This window comes from Primulina eburnea, chromosome 12 (assembly GCF_022965805.1).
Source record: "Primulina eburnea isolate SZY01 chromosome 12, ASM2296580v1, whole genome shotgun sequence".
NCBI lineage: Eukaryota > Viridiplantae > Streptophyta > Magnoliopsida > Lamiales > Gesneriaceae > Primulina > Primulina eburnea.
The window spans coordinates 17,939,709-17,955,386 of record NC_133112.1 but is presented as its reverse complement, the minus strand read 5'-3'; the positions used below and the strand labels follow the sequence as shown (position 1 = coordinate 17,955,386).

Here is a 15,678-nt window from a genome sequence, read left to right as displayed (position 1 = left end):
AAGCCTGCAACAATAAAACTTCAAGAACACATCAATAACATAATTTTTCCAGAAAACGCAGTTTGAGAAGTCCCACGAAAAACACCATAACTCACTCAATATTTATCCAAATATTTTTAGTTTACTATCAAATCGAAGGTATCTAAAAGTTCTACGTTTTATATGTTGAAAGTTTTTCCAAAAAGTCGCTGTATTTAATTGGACAGTAAACTTCGAGTTTTGAGATCCAAAAACTTTTTAAAAGTGATCCAATCATTTTTGCTCAAACTTCTTCATAACATCCACATGTTTTTCATACAATAAACATAAAAATCATTACTATGACAAGATCGATGCAGAAACGAAAGTATATACATGTCTTTAAATCTTCAACGTTACCAAAACGACGATACTGGTGGGAAAAAAGTGAGGTTGATCCGGGACGACTTGCGGCTCGAAATTCTTGCAATAAAATCACCGAAAATTGATGAAATTCTTTGAAGGGAGGGGTGACTGCTGAGTTTCTGAAGAACCCTAGGTTTTCTCTTTAAAAAAATCTGAAATAAAATGTGTAGGTGTGTGTTGTGTGTTTTGGTGTGTGTAAAAACGTGTAAATGTGTGTGAGGGTGTGTAACATGTGTGTGTGTGTTTTAATTAGGAGTAATTAGTGCTAATTTAACTAATTAAAATGCTAACAAAATTTAACTCACACTAATTTTAAACAACTCTTCAATTAAAAATAAATACACAGCAATTTATAAAATTCTCCTTTTTAACAAATAGAATGCACAAAGCCAACTTTAAAAGTTTCAAAATTATTAACTCACTAATTGCATAATTTTAGGCTTTTAAAATACTAAAACTAGATAAATTATTTAAAACACCTCATTCTCAACTTAAAATAAAATACCATCTTTTACAATTGCCGAAATCGTCGCTGGTCTCTTATCTTCGATCCCGCATCGAATAAACACCTAAAAGATGAACTCAATAAACATTTTAACGTGCATCACATAATCATAATTAATTTAAAATAATGCATTTAAATAAATCATGCATGGCTAGACTCAATTGAAATAAATCAATTAAATAATTGCATGTGTTTTACGTGTACTGAATTTTGGGCTCTACAATACTGTTCAGCTGTGTTTCATATGTTCTGCTTTGGTACGAACTGTCAGTCTGTCGATTGATACTACAATTGATGACATGGCTTACTGATCATGATTCAACTGTTCAACATATCAGTTCAGCTGAACATCAGCAGTTCTAACTGATGTCGTTTCAGTTAAGGATATTTCAATTGATAAATATTTTACCAGGTCAGTTAAGCGAAATCTTTAGTTCTAATTACCATTTCTTTTAGTGAAACTTTATATCATGGGTTTTAAATTTTCTTTCAGTTATTATTTGTCAGATCAGTTAAATTCTTCAGTTCTAATATGAATTTAATTGTCAAACTTTAAAACTTATAATATTGCAACACAAAATTCTCATGAAACATTTTAGAAGAGTTTATAATATATTAAATAATTAATTGAGTAATTAAGTAAAAATTATTTAATTTAAAGGATGCAACACTTGCGGATTTTTGAAATTTTGATGATATGATCTCGACGCAAACTCAGTTTAGATTTCTAGTGCGATTTATATGAAAAACAAAGTTTCTGATCGTGGACATGATATGATGATCGAAGAATGAAGAAAACCGATTTACGAAAGGGTTATATCAACTTAAAACCCGGAATAGTTAGAGTCGAAGTTATATGTGAGAATATTTGGAGTCGACATTATATACGAAAATTAAATCAAATATAAACATTTTATGAACAACATTTTTTTTAGTTGGAGCCTAAAAAAACATTTTGAATGTCGAAATTATAATTTTTTAAACTTTCGCTAACCCGACAAGAAAATATCAATTTTACATTTTTAGGTTTCATCATTTTTAATGGTTTGCAATGGCTGACTGGCAACAATACCTTCCGTCGGTGTTCTTTGGCGTCGTTTTCTCGTTCCTCCTTGCGAAGCTCTTCTCGGTAATATTGGCCTTTCGCGATGAAAACCTTCGAATCACTCGTTCCATTCCGATGGTGTCTGAATGGACTCCTAAGGTTCTGGATGAAACTGAGCCGTTGATCAACGAAAATGTGAAGTCTGGGGATGATAGTGCCGCACTTGCTGTTGATCTCAGTGACAGCGATGATGATTGGGAGGGAGTCGAGACTACTGAGTTGGATGAGACATTTAGCGCTGCCACGGCGTTTGTGGCGGCGACGGCAGTTGATCGTGCGGCATTGAAGGTATCCAATGAAGTACAGTTGCAGCTCTACGGGTTGTATAAGATTGCTACTGAGGGACCGTGCTCCGCTCCCCAGCCATCGGCTCTCAAAATGACTGCTCATGCGAAATGGTAGTTTGAGCTATTAAATCACGATTTCTGATTGTCATTTACGATTCATTGTTGCTATTAATGAAAGTGGGGAAACTAATAGATTTGATTTTCTGAAAGTTTCGATTGTTATTTGATTCGATTTTACTTTTTATTACTACTATTGTTTTTCATTGTCTACTAATTAAGCCTGAGCTTATTGTCTTTAGAAATTGAAAGGGTTGGGACTGAAGATAGGATAGGAATAGTCTGTTCTTAGGGCATATAGCAACGAAATTATTATTGATCTTCAATCGTTAAGTTTGTAACAGAAATTTTGTTCTCTTTTCTGCTGCCTAAGTTCGAAAAATTTTAGCCTTTTAATGTATTTTCTGCGGCTTTTGCATTTTCTTCATGGCTTTTAATCATCAATTGATATATTCATTTGTGTCTGTTATGGATTTAATCATTTTTTCTAGTGATTATTAATAGAATATCACCTTAAAACTCCAAGTTACGGGTGGCTTTGGTGCACATGTTTGATGGATGTTTTCTGGGATCTTTGATCCTGGAGAACTTTGTCCAGTTGGAATATATGTTTTTTTGTTCGTGTGACAGGAAAGCATGGCAAAAATTAGGTACTATGCCTCCTGATGAAGCAATGGAAAAGTACATTGCCATTGTAACTGAATTATATCCTTCTTGGGCTGCTGGTTCTGCAACAGTGAGATGAATCCTTTTTTCTGTTTTTACCAAATTTTATGCGTGCTTACACTGTTCTATATCTTTGTTGTTGTCTATATTCATGGGTACCATACTGATGGCAGCAGAAAAAAGATCAAGAGAGCAGTGATGCACCAAATGCAGGGTCCAGGGGACCGATGGGACCTGTTTTTAGCAGTTTTATATATGAGGAAGAACCTGGATGCGATTTGTGAGGATTCTGAACTAAACATATGTTCTTGGCATTTTACATTTTACTGTAGTCAGCATCATGTGAAGTGTGGTCTCATTACCTCTCTATATAGTTATGTTATTTCAGAGGACTCTTTCTATCTTTTCCAACTAATTTTATCCCATTTATGCTAGTGTTAGGGAAGAATATATAGAACGGATTAGATGAAATGTCTTTTGTTATTTTAGTTAATGTTTCCCGGAGTTCATGCTCTCAAATAATTCCTTATGAGGGTGCAAAATAGAGGTGGAAAGAGAGATGGGTCAAGGGAGATAATAACAAATTATTTTTTAAAAAAAGAGGGTCTAAGCTTACTTTGTGGGTTGTGTATGTCTTGGTCTAGAATCTCAAGAATCAGGAGGGTTCATTCAATCCATATACCTTCTCAGGAACACAATAAGATAGAGCTTGTCATTGGGCATATACCCTTGTCTTTTTTTTCCTTGTTACTTGAAAACTTTGAGGTTAAAAAGACCACTATATAGTTTTGAATTGAATGGACAAAAAAATATTTACTTGCTTTATACAGCTGAATTCTCTAAAAAAAATTTCCCTATAATAACAACCTCATAATTTTTAGATTGTATTTCAAATTGGTACAGTCCCCACATATCCTTCACCCAGACCTTATTTATATATAGGATAAATTGGTGAATGCCCATTTTTTTATATCCTATTAACTGAGCAATCAAATATCAATTAGTCGAACCGATCTTTGTTGTTTCTTCCTTGGTTACAATGTTTTGGAGTGAAAATTGAGCATCATCCTTCCTTTCCTCTTTGCAGAAAATTGGATGCCATACATTCCTTTGCACAAGAAGGAGATGAAGAGAATCTGCTCAAGTGTATTGAGAGTGGCGTCCCCTTGAATCTGAAAGGTTTATGGATGTTTGATTTCCGAATTCCTCAACTATGTTGCTCTCGTGTTATGGCTATTTTTATTAATATGTGTTGCTAATGACGGTTTTTAGTTATTTTTTGAAATGTTGCAGACAGCGAGGGTCGCACTCCTTTGCATTGGGCTGTGGATCGTGGCCATATGAATATTACAATGTTCCTCCTTAACAAGAATGCTGATGTGAATACCAAGGTATGAAAACTTGGTATTGAGCTAATTCCTTGTGAATCTCTGTTATGGTGGTAAAGTAAATTGGGAATTTATTTATTTTCTTTGAAAAATGGCTCACCCACTGTTACGTGTGAATACAAGTTGTCAATCAAAACCTTTTTTACATGCTGTTATTAATGAGATCTATTCAATCTTATGGACATAAGGAATAGCTTATTTTCATGTCTGCTGTTGCTAACATGAACTGCTGCTGTACAGAACACCAGTTGATTTTATGTGTAACGTAGATTAATGTAAGAGGTTGTCGTGATACATTTTTCGACTTAATATTTATCTAACTCTTCTTTCTTAATTTTCTTGGGCCCGGTAATCATCGATAGGATAATGAGGGTCAAACAGCATTGCACTATGCCGCTCTTTGTGATAGAGCTTCCATAGCTGAGCTACTTGTGAAGCAGGGTGCTGACATAGAGATACAGGACAATGAGGGAAACACTGCTACTGATCTTTGTGAGTCGAACTGGCCTTGGATGCAGCATGTTAATAGCTAAATCAGTGTTTTCCAGATTGGTAATTCCACTCATGTAAATGGCATCTTAACCTTTTGGAGTTCATGTATCTTTTCCTCCCTATATCTCGTGAGTTGTGGTATTTTTCGACCCAGGGTTTTGTTTGTCATACTTGCCATCTAAATGTTGGGCACATTTTAGGAAATCCAATCCTTTTTTCTTCCCTCTTTTTGCAAAATAATCGAACATGTGAACGTATGCTTGCATGACGATTACTTGAAGAATCTACTTTTTACCTGATAATTTTCAACTTCCATTAAAACCCGCTTAAAAAATATTGATAAGAGAAAATGAACTCCTATTGTGTTTAATTTGAGTATTGGGATTATGCACTAATAAATTATACTGTGGTCGGTCATTGAAGCGATTAGATAGCAAACGATTAATAAATAATAATATTTTCGGTTGTGTTTTGTATGATATTGAGATTAAATATTAATAAATTATAATGCGATTATTGAAGTTAATTTGATAGGGGACGTGACAGTGTTTAATACATAATAATACATGTTTGGTTGTGTTTAATGTGATATGGGATTATATATTAATAAATTATACTGCGATAATCGAAGTAATTTGAGGACAAGGACACTGATTAATAAATTTGTAGGGACATCGTTTTTTCGAACAAAAGATACAACGAATGTTTAAAATTTTTAGTTTCGTTGCTTTAAACTTTCTTCGGGCGTTGTATATATTAAAATATTCATTGGGTGTTTGGTATTGTTACTTTCACATAAATTACGTTGGGCCCCATATCGGTCCAGGGATTAGCGGAGATAACCTTCTTATATATCATTTCGAACAGATCTCTCGCATTTGATCGTCAAATTAACTCTATGATCAGAGACTTTGTTCCTTGTTTAAATTGCCATATAAATCAAAAAAACATTTGCGTTGAGACTATGAAACCCGAGTTTCAGAAATCCGGAGTCGGTGTAGCGGCACGGGAGCCGGCGGCAAAAGGAAAAGTCGGTGAAATTTTTTTTCTCAAAAATCCTAGAGACGGCCGAGAGCTTGCTTTTGTTTTTGAGAAAGATTTTGTGTAATATTTTTAATGTTCTGTATTATCAACTTTGATAATATATTTATTAAAAATACACAAATTGTATATCATTAGAATTCATAATACTAGTCTCACCAGAACTCTTCATTTTTATTAATTAAAATTCTTATATTATTCATATATCATGTATTTATCAACTTCTGATAATATATTATATTTATATTATATATATACATCTTTATATCTCAAAATAAAGTATATATATATATATATATATATATATATATATATATATATATATATATATATATATATATATTAATATATTTACACATACACATTTAATACATGCATAGACATATTAAATTATATCCAATACCAATTATTTAATTAATTTATTAGTTAATTAATTCTAGACAATTTAAAATATTTTATGAGAAATTTGTACATGTTAGTAGTCATTATTAGAGTACTATTATTAATTAATAAATTTTAAATTATTAAATAAATAATTGTGAACCCATTATAACTTTAACTGACTATCCGACAGCGCCAATGTACCAATTATATACATTTTATTTATATAATGAAAATTGAAAATTTCGAGTTTTATTCTCAATCAACATGATATTCTTACCATAAAACTCGATCAAATCAATAATTACACATTCGGTGTTTCAAAGCTCGCAACTTTCTCAATGTGATCAAGAATTTGTGGGATTTGGTGACCAAACAAGCGGTGCTTTTGAGTCAAGAACTTGAACAGAAATCGGTAAGCTTTGGGAGAAGGTTCAATTTGGTAAGTGTAGGACTGAACAAGGGAGAAAAGAATACGGGTTTCACCATTTTTGATAGATTCTTTGAAGGACCGCATGGCTAATTGATGTGAAAAACTTTGGAGCCACTGTTGTTTGAATGGTTGGAGAGTACATTTTCTTCTCTTGCTCGAAGAAGATGAAAACGATGATGTTGATATGAAGAACATAGAGACTCGCCTGCATTGCGCAGCATCCCTCCACATTTGCTCGGCTGACAAAATAGCACTTCGAATGTTCGGTGAATGGTTGTTCCATGATGCTAAATGAAAGGAATATTGTATTTCGAACTCATTTCAGATATTATTTCGATTTTGTACTTCTAGACAAATTTAATGGATTTGTTTTCCAAGATATACTGAATCCTATTATTAGGAATAATTTAATTAAGTTGGAAACGTATCTATAAGATATACGGTATTTACTTTGAGTTTGATTACTATGAAACTCTAGTTTCTTTGTTTATAGGTGGGAAAGATCTATGAAGATCCATGTCAAAAAATTAAAGGACTATAAATAAAAGGGGGTCCATCATAAAATAAGTTGGAGAGAAAATTGCTGGAATATACTGGGACGGCTGTAGGAGCTTTGCTGAAGAATTCTCGGTTTCTTAAAGATTGGTACAAGGAGCAAGGGTGTTCCGTCTACCTTGTGACTGTGTTGTTGATCGGTGTTGCAAACACTCAAGACCAACACTGACGCTGAGTGTTGATCGAAGAGTGGACTTCGTTTGGTTTAAGCAACACGTGTTTTGTTTCATGCATCTAGTATTTAAGTTGTGTGTTTGATGCATGTTAATTCCTTGGAGTGTCGATGAATTCAGTTTTGTTACTTTCACTAGTATTGGCTTTTGGGTGTAAACTATTTACATAATTTTTTTAGTGAAATGTTTTGCCGTGAGCGTTGCACAAGCCTTTGTACTTGTGCAAAATTTAATCTATGTTTATTTAGTAAAGTTATACTTGTGTTAAATAATAAATTTCCGCTGCCGTATTGTGTACCGTGTTGACAACACCGGACACAACACAGAATTCTGATAAATTAGTCTTAATATATTTACTCTATGTACGTTTATGCGCAAAAATTCTTTCAAGTGGTATCAGAGCCAACGCTTGACACACTAAGTGATTGATTCTGTGATTTTACTGTTCGTACATGGTAATACACTAATAACCCGATGGATTTGCTAGCATCAAAACTTCTTTTAGACCACCAGTCTTGGATGGTTCAAACTATGCCCTCTGGAAAGTTAAGATCAGAATGTACATCAAATCCATCGAAGAAAGGTCTTGGCAACGAGTCTTAGATGGTTGGTCTCCAACGAGGAAAATTGACAATGATGGTGATAGCAGAAGTAAACGAAAGAATACATGGACCAATGATGAAGTTCAAACCTCGAACTTTAATTCGAAGGCACTAAATGCTATATTCACCTTTGTTGACGTCAATATGTTTACTCTAATTACCAACTGCATCTCTGCCAAAGAAGCATGTGATATACTTCAAAAGCACTGCGAAGGGTCTCAAAGTGTTCGCAGAACCAAATTCATGATGTTAACCTCTAAATTAGAAAGCCTAAGGATGGAGGAGAACGAGACTATTGTGGATCTCGGTTTTTCTGCACGCCCAAACGCAGCGGAAATTTTAAAAATTATTTATTTTGACAATCAAAATATGTTTGGACGCTCGTATGATTTTATCAAACATGCATAGGGAGTTTAGAAAATTTATACCTTTAGTGAATAGATCACTTGGCACCAACTGATCCGGTAAAGACGGATCTAACTCTTGATGAATCCCTACGAACTTTCTTCAAGGAACTCCTTCTTTAATCTTCTAATCAGGTCCACGACTAGAACGTTTGTTCCTCTTCTGATTTGCACTAGAAAACTAGAAGAGATTTTACGAAGAGATTGAACACTAAAAACCCGGCACAACTCTCAAACTTGGAGTGGCCAAATTTTTCTTGTTTTGAGAATGGATTTTCGAGAGCACCATGGAAGAGCCGAAAGTTTGTTGCCTATATATGCAAGTTTTCGAATCCTTCCATTTAATAAGAATAAAATATTCTTATTATATCTTTTAATTTTTTCAATTATCATTTACTTAATTAATTTAATTAATTAAGTAGACTAAATATTTGGAGGATTATGGTTGTGATTCTCAAAATCTCACAATCCAAATTAGTGGAGGCTCTCATTTTTAGGTCAAAAATTTCATGACCTAATTACCATAATTAACATTAATGGGCTTGATTGATTAATTGGGCTAGTCCAACTAGTTTAATTAATTAATCAAAATCCCTTAAGAACTTTAATTATTTAGTATGTTGGACTTGTACTCCTACAAGTCCATTAAACATACTTCCCACTATATTTAATTTAATATTTAATAAACTAAACTTTTGAGCTTAATAAATTAAATCGATTATAAATTCAACATTTGAATTTATTATTTAAAATATAAATTCAACTCTTTGAATTTTATCACCTCCAAAATTTAATATTTAATAAACTCAACTTTTGAGTTTAATAAATTAAATTCTTAGATTTTATAAATGCAACTCTTTGAATTTATTCTCCCAAATTTTATAAATTCAACTTCTTGAATTTACTATATCATAAATTCAACTCCTTGAATTTATTCTCTCAACGGGAACAAACGATCCAGTGCTTGCGTGACCCTCAATGGTTCAAGGATACAGCTAGCCGTGGGTTCACAACTCTTTGTGATTCAGGACATAATCCTTTATTCAGGCTTACCCTAGTTAGCCTCATTCTTTTCATCAACACCTTGATCAAGAATGTCAGAATTCATTTCTGATTGCACCCATCGGATCATGGTAAGAGCGTCTAGTAGCATCGCCCCATGATCCCCTAGGTATCACTGATAGTGCCTGCAAGAACCAGTCGATTATGATTAACGTACAGTACGGTCCCTTCAACTCATATATCCCGATCGAATCTGCAACCATTGGTTCATCGAGGATTGCATATTAATTCGATAACTATGTGATAACTTTAAAAGTGACATCGCGTGTACTATTGGAGAACTCCTTCTCCAACGTACATCTCATACTCTGGCCAGAGATTCCATGCACTATTATTACATCAGATCACATAGGATATCCACACCCGTAGGTGAGCGGTAAATCCCTGACTACAATGCACTGGCTCCTATATGTGTCGCAACTGTACCCAACCTCGCCACCTGATGACTCTTCTGGAGCCGGTAAACGAGTCAAAGCATAGCCCTAGCATATAGAGCCTCAGTGTTGTCCCGGGTCGTATGGACCAATGGTGTAAAATCATAACCACGGACTTATCCTCTCGATGAAGGATAACCACTTGGAAAGTCCGAGGGAGGGTTGTTTGGTATAATATACCCATCTGCATGTTTGGACATCTCTATGCCCTTACCAAGAAACGCAGTACACAACATCACAGATGCTAATCTCGAGCTCAAGCGACCTTTATCCATGTTTTAGGCGGCTGAATCGACTAGGAACGAATTTAGAATATGCAGTGTTTACAAATGAGTTTCACATCGAATTACTATTCATTTGTATTAAAGCATAATCAAGGACTTTATCTATGCTGTATGCATAGGTATACAAATAAAGTATAACAAGACCATAAAAAGTTAAATTATATTAAAATAAAGATTGTTTATTTCACTTGAGTCAATAAATTCTCTAGCCAAACGTTGGCTTGCTGGACATCTAATCTAACAATCTCCCACTTGCCCTAGAGCCAACTACCCTTAACTTTAAACCCATTGATTCGCGATGCTTCTGAAACAATGGTCCTGGCATGGGCTATGTAAGTGGATTAGCAACATTATCTGCAGAGGGGACTCTTTCGACTGATATGTCTCCTCTTCCCACAATCTCCCGCATGATGTGGAACTTCCTCAGTACATGTTTGGATCGCTGATGTGTAGTGCCCCAAATTCAGTACATGTATAACCCATGCATTTAATTAATCATTAAAGTATTTATTAAATTTTTAAAATGAGTCTTAGTAGTGCATGATTTATTTAAATTAATTATGTTAATGTGATGCACGTTAAAATATTTTTCAAGTTTCATGTTTAAGGCGATCATTCGAGGCGGGATTGAGGAAAGGACCCGACGACGGTGTTGGCAATTTAAGAATGCGGTATTTTATTTTAAGTTGAGGATGGGGCATTTTAAATGATTTATTTAGTTGTTAGTATTTTAAAGCCTAACTTATTTGTTAGTGGATTATGAGTTTAAATCTTCTAAGGATTTTTACTTGTGTAAGTTATTTTAAAGTTTTAGAGATTTATTAGTTAAGGGAGAGTTAGTATTTTAAATTAGTTGCTAATTATTTAAATAAGCATAATTTACTCCCTAATTACTAAAACACACGCACACACACACTTTTACACACACCTGTACACGACTAAACACACACACTCACTTCACATTCAGATTTTTATTATTTTTGAGAGATAAAACCTAGGGTTCCTCAAGCTAGAGCAGCGCCCCCTTCCCTCTTCGATTTCCAGCAACTTTTCGTGTTTTTTCTTTGAGGATTTTAGTGCCACGTTCGTCCCGGATCAAGCCTCGCTCCGTTCCCGCATCGGTATCGCTGTTTCGGTAAAGTTTATCATCAAAAGGCACGTATAATCTCTCTTTTGCTGCGTCGATCATGTCATATTATGTGTTGCGTTGTTTTACGCGTAAAAATTTATGTATGATGTTCATAGTTTGAGTGGTTAATTGTTTGGATCGATTTTGAAGGAAAATTTTTAGATCTAAATCACGTTTTTACTGTTCTTCTTAAAACTGCGAATTTTGGGTCGCGAATCTGAGAAAACTTTCAACGTAAAAAATATAGAACTTTTGGATACCTTCGATTTGATATAAAATTCAAAATTTTTGGACGAAATTGAGTGAGTTATGATGCTTTTCGTGGGACTGCTCAAACTGCGTTTTCAGAAAATTATGTAATGATATGTTCTCGAGATTTTGTTGTTGCAAGCTTCGTTGGGGATCGACGGGTGATCTTTGCTGCGTATAGGTATATTGATAATGATGTTGGGATGGTATTTGATGTTTGTTTCGCGTCGTTAGGCACATTAGAGATCGAGGAGTCGTAAAACTATTTTGTTGTATCAAAATTTAAGTTATGAGTTTATGGTGTTGCGTGGGGTGCATCGTCTCTTGGAGATGTTTGGGACATTTGTGGAGTCGATTCAGTGCCATAGTATCCTAGGATGGGTCTCGAGGCGTTGTTCACTGTCAGCCCAGTACTGTGGTTTGTCTGATCAGGCGTTTATTATGTATGGGTCACTTGCTTTGAAACATGCCTCTACGCAAAATGAAGTCATGCATGTTTAAGTACGATCAAGTATGCAAGCATGTTTATGAAAGCTTTTAAGTTATGGCACGTCTATGTATGTATGCAAGCTCAAGCTCATTTCAAATCCAAACTTTCAAGTATGTATGTTCTATTCTAAAGTTGCATGCGATCTTATTATGTATTACTTTCTATTCTCAGTTTATACGTGTTGAGTCTTTAGACTCACTAGACTTGATTGATGCAGGTGAGGATGCCTATGAGGAGACAGCAGGCTTGGACTGAGGAGGAGGCTAGACCCGAGGCCCACGCTGTTTTAATATTTTTATGCAAGTTTAAAATACTCTGATTTTATGTTGGATGTGAGATGTTTTGAGCAAGACTTTCTTTTAACAAGATTTTTATTGGTGAATGGATGATGTAGTGACGATCGTATTGATTTTATTTTCGTATTAAAGAAAATTTTTAATTTCTCCGCAAATTTTAAGTAGTAAAACGTACGGTACGTTACAGTTGGTATCAGAGCGGTGTTCTTGTAAAGGGTTATGCCTACTGCCAGTCGCAAGAAGCTCACGAAGTCACACCTCAAGTCTCTAAGTTTTAAAGTTTCAAATTTATGTCATGTATTAAGCGTTGAGTTCTGATTTCAGCACGTGAATATTTTCAAGTTGTAGTACGTGCATCTTATGTCATTTATATCATGTTCATGCATATGGGGTTTACGTGTTGGGTAAATTGTTGGAACAGTATGCCTTCTAGACGTGTGATTGACCGGGAAGCAAGAGACGAGGATAGAGAAGCTCGTGAGGAGGGGAGAGACGCTCCTCCACCTCCACCTCCAGACATGCAAGCAAAGATGCTTGCAGGTATGACACAGTTCTTCGTGCAATTTGCGGGGAACCAGGCTACAGCAGCGGGTGTAAGGGGCGAGGCCCCAGTCGGAAGCAGTGTATGAGAGGTTTAGAAGGATGAGTCCTAAGGAGTTTTCGCGATTTACTGACCCGATGGTGGCAGAGGGATGGATTAAGTCCATCGAAGTGATTTTTGACTACATGGAGCTGCAGGATGCAGACCGAGTCTGTTGTGCCATATTCCTTATAGCAGGCGATGCCAGACATTGGTGGGACAGTGCGTCGGTGGCAATTAATTTGCCGACTTTGTCTTGGACTGAATTCAAGGAAGCGTTCTTCGCCAAGTACTTCACTGAAGAAGTACGATCCCGTCTTATCCATGTCGCTACGACAAGGAGACAGAAGCGTAGTAGACTTCGTCAGGAAGTTCGAGAGGGGTTGTTACTTTGTGCCCCTCATAGCTAATGATGCCTAGATAAGATGAGGCACTTCATGGATGGGTTGCGGCCGATCTTGCGCCGTGACATTCGAGTTGCTGGTCCTACTACTTACGCAGTTGCCGTGTCAAGAGCATTGGCAGCAGAGCAAGATCTGAGGGATATAGAGGCTGACAGGCAGAGCAAGAGGCCCTATCAGGCATCACCACAACACCCGCAACATCAGCATCAGAGGTCCCAATTTAATAGGCCGTTTCAGGGGCCGCCAGGGAAGAAACTCTATCAGGGACCGCTGAAAGGCAAGGGTCCTATCCAACAGCAAGGGGAGCCTCAGAAGCCCGGTAACTTCCCACTGTGCCAGAAGTGCAATCGCCAGCATCCCGGACAGTGCCTATGGGGATTCGGGAAATGTTTTAAATGTGTAGCTACGGACCACATGTTGAAAGAGTGCCCACACTGGAAGCAGCCAACCCAAGGGAGAATATTCGCCATGCATGCCCAAGAGGCGAATCTAGACACTACCATTTAGACTGGTAATTTATTTAATTCAGTATAGTACTGATTTCTTAGCCTTGCATGTTTAATTTTAATTGGGAATACTAGTGTTTTATTGGAATTGTGGGTGTCTTTTGTTGCATGAGGTTTATGGTAGAATTTTTGGGATATAAGTTAGTTTGTTGTGCTAACGTCTCTCAGGGAATATTTTTATTAAGAGATTAGCCACAACGACACTGATAGATTCAGGAGCCACTCACTCCTTTATCTCGGAGACTTTTGTTAATCATCTGGACATCAAGTCCATTGGCCTAGACATAAATTTTTCAGTGACAGTCCCATCCGGGGAAGAGCTGTTAGCCACTAGCGTGATCAGAGATATCAATCTGGAATTGCAGGGCCATCTAGTATATGCAGATTTGATTCTACTGCCGATGTCAGAGTTCGACATTATTTTAAGAAAGGACTGGCTGACGAAGAACAGAGTTCTGATTGATTTTCAGAAGAGGTCGGTATTGGTTAGACCGCCGGGCATGGAACAGTTTCTATTTGAGCCAGCCAGATGGAATAGTTTCCCTCGCACGATCTCTTGCATGCAGGCTAGGAGACTTATTTCTAAGGGGTGTCAGGCCTTCTTGGACAGAATTATTTCTGCATCTGACATACCCACTCCGTTTTTATCAGAGGTGTCGGTAGTCAGAGAATTCCCAGACGTCTTTCCTGATGACGTCACAGGCCTTCCACCAGAGAGAGAGGTGGAGTTTGCTATTGATCTCTGAAAGGGGATCGGTTACAATGGCCGGAAACGCAACGGAAGCACAAAATTTTTCGATTTTAGCATATAAATTTCGGCCACCATGAGTTTGTGTAGGAAATACAATAAAACACCAAAATGACATTCATAGTGTGTTTAGAAATAGTTACCTATCAACCTCTTAAGGTTGATGATGGCTCCAACCAAGTTGTAAACAACTTGGCTCTTGAATGGAATGAAGATCTACAAGCTCCCTTGGACTCCTTTCTTTCCTTCAAATTAGGCCCACCACTAGCAAACTAGAACCCCTCTTATTTTGCACTAGAAAAATAAAAGGATTTTTCAAAGAGAAGTATTTTTCTTCCTCAACACTTGAAGAGAAAAATTGAGAGAAAACTTGAGAGAATATGTGTATGAGTTTCCGCCATTCTAGCTTGAATGAGGGGGAAGGGAGACTTGTCTTTGTCTTGCAAAAAGTAGAGACAAAAGTAGAATGCCAAGCCTTGATAGTTGCAAAAGTTGTCTCCAACCCTTCACCTCCCATGCATGCATATATTATATGGTTTTTTAACAAATTAAAAACCATAGACTAAATTTAATTATCTCAAACATATTTGAGACTAATTAAACATTAATTGAATTTACCCAAGTCCTACTAGTTAAATAATTAATTTAAATTGAGCTCTACAAGACTCAATATGGTTTAATTAATTCAACACTTGAATTAATTTAATTATTTGGACTCTACTAGGTCCACTAGTGTTTAATTAATTCAACACTTGAATTAATTTAATTTAGTCCATAATAATGTTTATGAAAATCACATAGAAGTCCTCCATTATTCACTTGGCCAAATTTTAATTTAGGAACACTTCCATAAATTAAAATTTACGTTTCTCTCATAGAAGTCATACTTCTATTTTTTCTTACACTTATAAACTCCTTTATAAGCCGTTCAACACATTGAACTAATTTTACTTCTCAACGGGATCTAGAAAGCCAGCACTTGTGTGGCCCTCAATGGTTCATTGATACAACTAGCCGTGGGTT

The 15,678-nt window shown here is 35.9% G+C and overlaps 1 protein-coding gene across 2 annotated transcripts; it reads left to right on the top strand.

Moving 5' to 3' along the window:
- The first annotated feature begins 1,888 nt into the window (after positions 1–1,888).
- On the top strand, positions 1,889–5,105 carry LOC140807904 (acyl-CoA-binding domain-containing protein 1-like). 2 transcript variants are annotated; one of them, XM_073164860.1, is made up of 6 exons: positions 1,889–2,392; positions 2,969–3,074; positions 3,178–3,284; positions 4,092–4,183; positions 4,298–4,395; positions 4,755–5,105. In XM_073164860.1, the coding sequence occupies exons 1-6, from the start codon at positions 1,941–1,943 to the stop codon at positions 4,923–4,925; spliced, it is 1,026 nt and encodes a 341-aa protein (XP_073020961.1). In that variant the 5' UTR covers positions 1,889–1,940; the 3' UTR covers positions 4,926–5,105. The 2 variants fall into 2 exon arrangements, with proteins under 2 accessions (XP_073020961.1, XP_073020962.1); XM_073164861.1 differs by having other exon boundaries at positions 1,890–2,392; positions 3,181–3,284.
- The last annotated feature ends 10,573 nt before the right edge of the window (positions 5,106–15,678 follow it).